A 10,901-nucleotide genomic window follows, 5' to 3' on the forward strand; every position below is an offset into this window, starting at 1 on the left:
TAAAAAAATAAAAGACCCAGAATTGCCAAAGCAAGCCTGAGGAAAAAGAACAAAGCAGGAGGCATAACCCTCCCAGACTTCAGACAATACTACAAAGCTACAGTAATCAAAACAGCATGGTATTGGCACAAAAACAGACATGTGGATCAATGGAACAGACTAGAGAGCCCAGAAATAAACCTACACACCTATGATCAGTTAATCTTCAACAAAGGAGCCAAGAATATACAATGGGCAAAATTAGTTCTTTGTCTGCCACTTTTCCATACCAAGTTGCAAGGAGAATATAATTGTAAGAAGATCTTTAAAATATCTGAGCTACAGAACATATTATGTATGAACTTGTCAATACTTATATATCCTCATCTGTAAAATGGGCTTGATAATACCTTCCTCACCAAGCTATTGGAAAGATTAAATGTGATCCAAGAAGCACATTTAAATAGACCACTAGGCAGATGATGCTTGCTACTTTGATTAGCAGTTTTTACACTCACACCTGCACACACATACACATTATATCCAGAAAATGAAATCTCTCATTTAAGTTCTTCTGTCATTAAAACTAGCGGGAAATTTTTTGGTACCTGTTTAATTAACAGAGATTGAGTTAATAATACACAGTGCGGCTAGGGAAACAGCACTTCATATATTGCATAAATTAGTGTACTGCTTTAGAGGACATTTTGAAGATATCTAAAAAAACACTTAAATCCACATAATCTTTGATTCAGAAGTTCCAATGCTAGAAGTTCTTCCCATAGGTATATGCTTTTAGTTGTGCAAAAAGACATTGATTCAGAGATAATCATTATAACTTTATGTGTAGTAGCCAAAGATTGCAAATACCTAAATGCTCATTAAGCAGACTAGGTAAATAAATCCTGGTACATCCAAGAAGTGAGTAGATTATTACATGTTCTTCAAAAGGGGCATGAGTGATGTGTGTATACATTGATATGGGTCAGTCTCCATGGTATAATGCTAATGAAAAATGCAACATACGGAATAGTGTGTACTGTATACATAAAATATCTCTGAAAAGATATAAACAAGAAACAGGCTGCTTTTGTCTTGGGGAAAAGAGATGTTACGATTGCAGGTGGTTTTCCACTATAAACTTTTCTGTGCTGTTTGAATTGTTTATTGTTCTGTAATTTACCTTAAAATTTTTTTATTTAAAAAAAAAGTAGTGAAAATGCATATTGCTGAATATGATACAGCCAAGGTTTGTATAGATATTTTCTGGTTCAGGCTGACCCTTCTTTGGTCTTTCTGGGTACCTGCCTGCACTTGCTCTGTGTCATATCCTTCCTCAGGTATTTGAGTACAGCATTCCAGACAAACAGTATACACAATGGAGCCGGACCATCCAGAAGCAGGGGTTTCATCATCTTTGGCTCCAAAGGGATACTCCCATCACACATATCAGTTTTCATCCCAAGAGACCAATGCACATCCTTCTTCATGATGCGTACATGTTCTGCATCATCGACAAGTCGTTGGTGAGTTCTTCACCACTACCACCTGTGCTGTCCCTGGTTCTATTTACTTAGGAATCTTTCCATTCTAAAAGCAAAAGAGGACAATAAATTAGAGGAAGGAGAATCAGAATAAAGGTTGCTAGTACATTCTTTGGAGGAGAGGAGCTTTTGTTTTGCAGATTTCCTCATTTTCCTACCCAGTCTCATGAGGCTCCCAGGGAAGGGGCAGCCCCTTGTGTATTGGTTTTTGCTGATTTGACTATTTCTCTGCTTTGTCTCTCAGCACATAAACTTAAATAGGAAAGAGATTAGGCCTGTATTCGGAAAGTGACCATGATCAGGGAATACCATTGGTTTGGCTAAATCACTTCCACCTTTGCACCCTGGGATGACTGACATGATTTCATTAAAGGAGATACAGGCTGGGGTTTTGACCACTTGTGCCCCTTGGCTGAATATACTGAAACACCATCTGCAGACTTGAGGGATTGGTCTTAGTGTTTTGAAAAATGACCAGTTAGGAAAATTCCATTCTTCATGGCTGTGATTTAGGTGGGATGTGAGCATTCTTTTCCGTTCTAGAGTCCAGCCTCTGCCAGCTGCTGTTTTGATTCACCCCAAATTTCGTGTTTTTTTCTGGGCAGGCACTTCCTTTCCTAGGAGCAGTGTGAGCTATGGCCATGCCTATAATGCACTTTGGGCTTAGATTACAGCCAATACAGTGTTTTGGTGTATCTGTGAAGGTGGGCGTAGGAGGAACACGGGGAAAGCAGCAGATGGCTCTAAAGGAGGTGTGCATGGTGATGTGTCACTGGAACTCATCTCATGGGCCCTGTGTCCTCTGGGTGTGGGAAGCAGAGCTGGCTGACAAGTGCCTTCTGTGAGATGAGTGATAAAGGAAGGGCCCTTCCCATTCATTTGCCTCTTTATAACTCAGCCTAGATCAGCCCATATTTTTCCCCAGGCGTTGGTGATAAGTCCATCACTTCCTCATGCAGGGCAGAGCTATTTCCCAAGGAAGTCAGAGATAAAATTAAAATATCACTTGCTTGGCTAGAGGCTGTCTCTCGAGGTGTCAGTGACATCGGTGGGGGTGGTTTGTGTTGCAGTTTTGCCTGCGGAGAATTTCAGCCACTTGGCCGGTCTATGACCTGGTTGGGAGAGAGCCTAGAAAGCAGAGCCTTCATGGGCTGAGCTCCTACACATGCCAGTTTGTTTGTGTCTCACAAAGTGTTACTGACGAGACTGGCCAGAAGCCCCGGCTGGGCCCTTCAATCTTGCTGGCGTAGAGTACCAAGCTGTCTTTGCCACATACCCCCACAGTAGAGTACAGTAGAGCTGCAGGAGTGGCTCCAGCTTTCTTCCTGAAGTAAGAAGAGTCAGGGAGGTAGTACGTGTATAACATGACAGAAGGTTGTGTTCCCCCAAAAAATCACTATTATCCTTTGGTCTGTAGATACCCAATAAAAAAAATAATGATTTAAACAACACATTTTTGTCTTTTTAGCCTCTTCCAAATGACAAAACCTTACTCTACAATCCACTGCCTCCCACAAATGAATCAGATATCATCAGGAGGCGCACAGCTCATGCCTTTAAAATTTCTAAGAAATATAAGGTAATACATTTTGCGTTACGTTCTGGGTGGTTGGTTCCTTGTGATATTATCAAAATGTAATAAGTCCCACAATGGACAAGAGTGCCTTCATTTTACATGCAGAGAACCTGGTTTTGGGAAACCAGTGACCTTTCTGAGACTGTCTGTCCCTTAGGTTTGTAGTTCATTGTTCTCGCCTCAGTAGATTAGAGGCAGGCATATCATCCTTCACCAAAATGAAATACCTGGGTACTGAGAAATGATGGTGCAGCTCAGTTGGGGTCTTTGTGTTAAAGCTGGCTTTTAAATTTGAGTTCCAGTGGAGAATGTTCCACAAGATAAATTTCGAGGAAATGGAAGTCATTGAATTTATTAGATGTTCCTTTCTGGGCTCGGCTTTTCACTGTACTAGAGCAGATATCCATTGAGCTTATGATACTACAGCTATTTGTGCCAACTCACAAGTTCCATATTCATGCTTCTCAGATCAGAGTTCCTTGGGTACCCTGGAACATTTTCTTGGGGGTCTGCAGAATTTTTTTAAGTGGAGGGGTGTTGTAAATGATTCAAGTATGATTAACTTCTTGATGTATTTGTAACTTGCCATTTGTCAAGAATTTAGGCTCCAGAGCCCTCTGTTAACATTGATTCCTAAGAAATTTGATAATCGCAGATTTTCCATACAGAGAAACATAAAAAATCTTGCTGAAATCTTAAATGACGGAATTCAGTTATAAAAGCTCCCAACTTTTTCAGTCTTTTAAGTCCTGTGGCAGGAAGGATTGTCAGAGATTTACACCCCTCCATCTTGAACGAGGCTAACATTTTAGCCCTAGTTAGTCGATTCAGGACTAGCCCCAGAACCTAACTCCTGGTGGAATCATTACCATCTCTCTACAGCCTCTGCTCTTCATGGATCTTTTGGATGAAAGAACACTAGTGGCGGTAGAACGGCCTCTGGATGACATCATCGCTCAGCTGCCACCACCCATCAAAAAGAAGAAATTTGGGACCTAAAACAGGGCACTGTCTGTGTCCTTTCTTGAACTGTCTAACCTGTTTTCACAAATCATGACAATAAAACAAAGTTATTCTTTAGGACTAGTCATTATGAATGTTATTTTCTAAAATGCTGGACAGGAATTTCCCTTCATTGACTGAAACCGAACAGAAACTCCAAGGTATTGTAGTTGAGATAGTGTTCCAATTAGCTACAAAGTCATCCAACTTGTTTAGGTCCTGTTTGTTCTTTAGACCACACTCTCAGGGGAAAAAGGCAATAGTTACCTCCTATCCCCTAACACATGCTTGACGCTTCAGAGAGCTGATGACCTTCATTGTCTGCCAGCCTCCAGCCTGCAGCTAGTGCAAAGGCATGGGGACTTGCCTCAAGTTGCCTTTGAGGACAGGGAAACTATGCTTGCTTATTCAAGATAGCCTAACTACTGACAGCGATAATCAGCCTTATGTTTCAAGAAACAATATTAACTGTAGTGCTCCATCTGAAAAGTAGATGCCCTTGGCCTTTGGTAGAGCTATTAATTTTATTTGAAAGGAAAACTCAGGTTTTGGGATATCAGCCCCAGTAACCATCTTTTTATGTTCTATGCCAGTTCTAAAGGTTAAGGAAATATTGGGCATTTTCTCATGGAGTGGGAGTGGAGGTGGGGACCAGACAGCCTGCTATAGATTTCACCATTTCTGTTCTCTTCTGCTTGCTTTGACATTGTTATTCCTGTGGGTGTTATCAACTGACTAGTTTTAATGTGATCTTTTAAATTAGAAAGTGAAGAACTAAGTTAACCTGAACTAAGCAGATAGATTTCTTTCCCATCTCAGTGGATGTATTCTGTTGCATGCCTGTGGAAACCCAGTATGTGCGGTTTTTTGTTTGTTTTGGGGGGTGAAGGGCTGTAGAATAGACAGAAATATAAGGGTTCTGATGACATCATGGGTAAATTGCTGATGAGAAACATTTTTGCTGAGATGAACCCCACCCTCCAGTTTGGAAAGGGAAAAAAAATGTGAGAATTTAAAGTAGGTGTGTAGGAGGAGAATTAACAGAGGTGATAAGAGAGAGAAACAGCCCAATAATTTATAATATAAAGGACAGCCTATTTCAGGTTTGCTAAGAGAGACAGCAAGTTTTATAATGGTTGCCACTTCTCTATCCCACCTGTTTATGTTTTTTACAGTGATAAGAGTAATTTAAACAAATAGCTGCAACTTTTTAGGTCATTTGTGTAAAATACCTTTCCTCTTGCTTGAATAAATTTTCTTAGTGAGACATATTCTCCCAGTCTGCATTAGACTGCACTATTACAAATAGTAATAGTCTATTACAAATAGACTGGACTGGAAGATCCTGCCCTTTCTAAGAAATGTTTTAGGTCTTCTTTTGTGTGATTGAAACCAAAGTTCAAGTCACTGATCTACAGTGAATATGACCAGAGGGAGGCTAGGATGCCTTAAATATTAACTCACTTGCTTTTCCCTGACTGTAGAGCTATAAATTCAGAGACTCTTTATTAACTGGAATCTAGTTTAAGACTTGATTTACGTAACTTTAAACATACTCTGAAACCTTGTGGATTGTGTTGGGTGTAATTCTGACGGAGAGGGCTCACAGATCATCTGAGTGAAGAAGTAAAACTGTCTGAAAGTAGAAAGCATTCCTTTGCAACATTTCCAGCCAGTGATTTGGACTTCCATAAATGGTATGGGAAGTAAAAGCTTTGGGCCTTAAAATTCTTCCTAAGTAGAGAACTTTGAATACAAATGAAATAGAAACTGATTGGGGCAAGTTAGAGAAACTGGGGGAAGGGAAGGCAAAGTAGTATAAGTAAGAGGACACTTCGGTGCATGTGTTTTAGAGTGATTTTACTTTAGGGATTTGTGTAATGTAGGCGCGTTATGTTTCTTTTTCAGGCATTTTGCAGACTGCTGCTCATACTCGAGTTTTACAGAAAAATTTTGATCTGAGACCAACTTGAGAAAGGTCATTTTTGCTAACCTGACTCAAATGCTTTAAAAATTCACTTTTCTCATATAGTAGCTAGTAATTGGATCTTTGAATGGATAATGCAACCTTTACCAGGGAGATTACAGCAAATTAGACTGAGAGAAACTAAAATCTTGGAATATTGGAAGAAAGTTAGAGATCGTCTAGTTTGGAGGGTTTTAAAGCTTTTTTTTTTAAGCATTGAAACTTTCTTCAAACGGAACTTTGTTCTGAACGGAAACATATGATGCAGATAAAAGAGGAGCTGTTCAGGTTGTTGGGGGTGGGAGTGGGGGAGGGAGGCACAAAGGTTTCTGAAAGAAAACTGTGTGGCTCTTGGCCTCATTTTTTTTTTTACCCCCCCCCACCCGGCCTCATTTTTATACTCATGGAAATGGAGACCAAGAGGAGAAGAAAGGGATATTTCCCATTGTCACACAATGGTTCATTAGAAAGCCCAGGTGGCATTCTTACAATTATTCCCCCACGGTCTCTTGGCTGTAGGGACCCAGTAAATATGATTAGCAGGCATGGTATGCAAAAGATTTTCCATTCCACAGGCTGCAGAGAAGATGTTTAAGCATTTCTTGCTCTGGATGAGCACCCGATTTAACTCTAAGGGTGAGTTCTGTGGACGGTCTTATGTGTAAACCATATAGAGTGTTGTAATGAACAACCTAGTGTGTTATCTGCTAGTGCTCACATGGGGGTATTTCTCTATGGTTAATTCCTGGGAGTGGAATTGCTAACTCATACTGTGTTCATTTTCTTTCACTTTTAGTTGTCCTTTGGAGTTGGCTGTATGTCCATCAGCAGGGTTTGAAAGCACTCATTTCCTTATACTTTGCCATTGTAGTGATAGTCTAGTTTTAGCCCATCTAATGGGTGAAAAATTATATTTTACTTTGCATTTCCCTGTTTACTAATGAGATTGCTCACTTTTTTATGTGTTTTGGCTATTTGGCTAATTGTGTAAATTACATATGCATGACCTCTTCTTTTTCTCCTAATGTGTTATCTTTTTCTTTCATATCTCAAGGCATTTTATGATGTAGATCAGTACTGTCCAATAAATTCTCTATGGTGGTGGAAATGTTCTGTATCTGTGCTGTACAATAGACACTTGTGGCTCTTGAGCACTTGAAATGTGGCTAGTGTGACAAAGGAACTGAATTTTAAATTTTATTTTTTTTAATTAATTTAGATTTGGCTGTGTTGGGTCTTTGTTGCTGCACGTGGGCTTTCTCTAGTTGTGGCGAGTGGGGGCAGCTTTTTGTTGCGGTGCATGGGCTTCTCATTGCAGTGGCTTCTCTTGTGGAGCACGGGCTCTAGGCGCACGGGCTGCAGTAGTTGTGGCTCGCGGGCTCTAGAGTGCAGGCTCAGTAGTTGGGGCGCACGGGTTTAGTTGCTTCGCGGCATGTGGGATCTTCCCGGACCAGGGCTCGAACTCGTGTCCCCTACACTGGCAGGCGGATTCTTAACTACTTCGCCACTAGGGAAGCCCTAAATTTTATTTAATTTTAATCTGGGAATTCCCTGGTGGTCCAGTGGTTAGGACTCTGTGTTCACACTGCCAAGGGCCCGGTTTCAATCCCTGGTTGGGGAACTGAAATCCCATAAGCTATGTGGCACAGCCAAAAAAAAAATTTTTTTTTAATTTTAATTTAAATAGTCATATGTGGCTAGTGGATTTCTTAGTGGACAGCACAGATCTAGATTTTTTAAAAAATATTTATTTATTTATTTGATTGTGCCAGGTCTTATTTGCGGCTCCCTGGCTCCTTAGTTGCAGCTCACCAGCTCCTTAGTCGTGGCATGTGAACTCTTAGTTGTGGCATGCATGTGGGATCTAGTTCTGTGACCAGGGATCGAACTTGGGCCCCCTGCATTGGAAGCTTGTAATCTTATCCACTAAGCCACCAGGGAAATACCCAAATCTAGATATTGAGGCTTAGCTTTGTGTCAGTCCTTTGTTTTTAGAACTTAATACTCACTTAACATACATTTATTGAGTGCCTGCTAAGATGATCTCAGCCCTCAAGAACTTCACATTCTAGTCGGGGAGAGAAACAAGCTGATCAACATTAGAGATGAGCACAGAGAAGGGCACCTAACCTGTGGGTTGAAGGTAGGAGATAGTCCTCGAGAATTGGGTAGTAATTAGCAACGTGGAAAGGAGAAGAAAAGAGGCCTTCCTGCAGCATTCTCAGTGCAAATGTCTGAAGCGAGAGCATAGCCTCTCCAAGGGTTCACCAGTAGTTCCATATGTCTGAAACATAGCACAGATCCGAAGTGGAGGAAAATGAGGCTGAAGGGCAGGCCGTAGTACTGGGTGCACCTGGGAGGGTGACTAAGAATCAAGGGAGGTTCCTAGGAAAGGTAAGTCTAGAGTGGTTTCCACAGAGGAAAGCTAACTAGATTAGATAAATAGATTTAGATAAAGAGCCCTTAAGTCAATGTATAGTGAGAAATAAGGCCAGGTAGGAGTGGGCCTTGAAGACTGTGGTTAAGAATTATCACTCAGTAGAAGATATAGTTATGAACCACTCAGATTCAAAGGAATGGCCCAGTAAAAATGCCCATTTGTGTAAGTAAGGGACAGAAGAGACTGGAAGTTAGGGAGGCAAAAAACAGGCTGTTGTGTAGGTTCTGGACTTGGCGGTTTGTGTTAGTTTGCTAGGGCTGCCATAACAGTATCACAGACTGGGTAGCTTAAACAACAGAAGTTTATTTTCTCACAATTCTGGAGGCTAGAAGTCTGAGATCAAGGCATTAGCAGGGTTAGTTTCTTCTAAGGCCCCCTTCCTTGGCTTGTAGATGGCCCTTTTCTCCCTGAGTCTTCACATGGTCTTCCCTATGTGTGTGTCTGTGTCCTAATCTCTGCGCCAACAGTTATATTGGATTAGGGCCCACCCTAATGACCTCATTTTAATTTAATTACCTCTTTAAAGACCCTATCTCAAAACACAGTCACATTCTGAGGTACTGTGGGTCTGGACTTCAACCTGTATATTTTGAGGGGACACAATTCAGCCCATAACAGAGTCTGTGGAAGGGCTTCAGGAGCTTTGTGAGCCCCCAAGTTTGAATGCTGAGTTTTACACAAATGTGCATTTGTCTGAGGTGGGTCCATAGCAGGCAGCTGATTCCCAAAGGGGTCTGTGATCCCTCCCCAGTTGGCTGTTTGCATTAACTTATCAGGAGGAATTTAAAGATGTGAGACGAAGGCCTGGAAATGCCACAGGCATCAATAAACACAATCTGGGTGTTCAATGGTATATGAAGACTGAGAGTTTACACTGACTAGAAGACTACAAGTGTTATTGTGAGGCACTGGAAATTCTGTTAGAACTGGTATGGGAGGAAAGTGGATTTTTATTTTTGGACCTTATTTGAATTTCATGGGAAATTATGTAATTTCCATGACTGTCAATAAAAAACACCAGTGATTTTCCATAACTAAGTGAATTCAATGAAACTAACCTTCTTCTTGTTACATCCTTGTTAATATTTTCCCAAAAAGAAAGTCACAGAGCAACAAAACTGTCACCAGCTGCTTCTCATTAGGAATGTGGTTAGCAGATGTGGGTTTTCATAGTTATATCGCATTGAGATAGTTAATCCATTTTTGTGGGTTTCAGATGGATAGTGATTTATCTTGGCAGGATGAATTTTAAAATGCGCTTGCATCAGCTAAAGGATATACGCACCTTTTCCTCTTTCACTTAATGTTAGTGCTGGGGAGAAAAATACGTTTTAGGATATTTCTCCTGGAAGGCAAAGTAGTACTGTCGAAAGGGAAAATTGATCTCACTGTCCTCTAATGGGGGAAGAGAATGCATGGGTACTTTTTCAGAGTTGGATGTTGGATTGGTTATCTTACAAGTTTATTTCTCCCTTTGGCCTCTTCTTTAGTAGTAATTGAGCAGCTCTTTTGTTCCTCTGGCATCTGGCCACCTTTGTGGTATGACCTTCAGGCTTGCTAAGGGCTGCAATTTTGCCTGGGGCCCTCTTTCCTTATGAAATTACACAACACTCAAACCTTGGAAGCAGCCCCAGATCCACTAATTCTTTCCTTTGACGGACTTTTGGCAATATGTACTCCCTTTCAGCCAAAGTGTAGCTTTACACAAGATCTGTTTGTCACCGAAATTAATTTGGCCATTTGCCCTTTAAGCCTGGAGTCAAATAGTATTATGGCAGACTCCTTTATGATAAAGTATAGACTCTCAGCTAGAGAGTTTCAACCAAAGGTTTTACTGTTGCTGCTGCTAAAGGTCAACAGGTAATAATATAACAGCAGTGGTACTTTTTATGGAACTCTTACAGTGCATCAGGTACAGTGTTGCTAAGCACTTTGCAGACATCACCCCAGTCAACCCTTACAACCACGCTTCGAGGTAGAAGGTGTCTGAAGTTTTCTGAAGAAGAGACTGAGGCCCATGACCTCAGGCCCTTGACCATTGTCATATAACTAGTAAGTGGCCAAACTACAATTTGAACCTTGTGCTTTTAATTACCATGCTATATTATATGTCTACTATGAGTGAGAAGAAAAAAAAAAGACCACTGGCTTTTGAGAGAGTATAGAATCAGAGCCTGAGTAATAGAATTGTAGGAAATCATGGAACTGAGAGAGCTAATCCAACCACCTCATTTTTTTTTTCTTTTTTTTTTTTTTTTTTTCAACCACCTCATTTTGAAGTAGCAATGCCTGCCTTGTCCTGAGAAAACAACAGCTTGAGCAGAGGAGAATACCTACTGATAGGTGACAGGAATGGAAGGTGATTGGGAATTACCTCAGCCATTCCCTTTTTTA

General features: G+C 40.8%; 1 protein-coding gene across 3 annotated transcripts in view; it reads left to right on the plus strand.

Annotated features, from left to right (window-relative positions):
- The window catches only part of UTP4 (UTP4 small subunit processome component), a 32,611-nt gene extending 28,432 nt beyond the window's left edge, over positions 1-4,179 (plus strand). For all 3 annotated transcript variants that reach the window (XM_060131847.1, XM_060131848.1, XM_060131849.1), the window contains 3 exons: positions 1,320-1,505; positions 2,992-3,102; positions 3,982-4,179. In XM_060131847.1, coding sequence (XP_059987830.1) covers positions 1,320-1,505; positions 2,992-3,102; positions 3,982-4,098 — 414 coding nt within the window. In that variant the 3' untranslated portion in view covers positions 4,099-4,179. The remainder of the gene's footprint in view (positions 1-1,319; positions 1,506-2,991; positions 3,103-3,981) is intronic.
- Positions 4,180-10,901: the final 6,722 nt, after the last annotated feature.

Source organism: Lagenorhynchus albirostris, chromosome 19 (genome assembly GCF_949774975.1).
Source record: "Lagenorhynchus albirostris chromosome 19, mLagAlb1.1, whole genome shotgun sequence".
Classification (NCBI taxonomy): Eukaryota; Metazoa; Chordata; class Mammalia; order Artiodactyla; family Delphinidae; genus Lagenorhynchus; species Lagenorhynchus albirostris.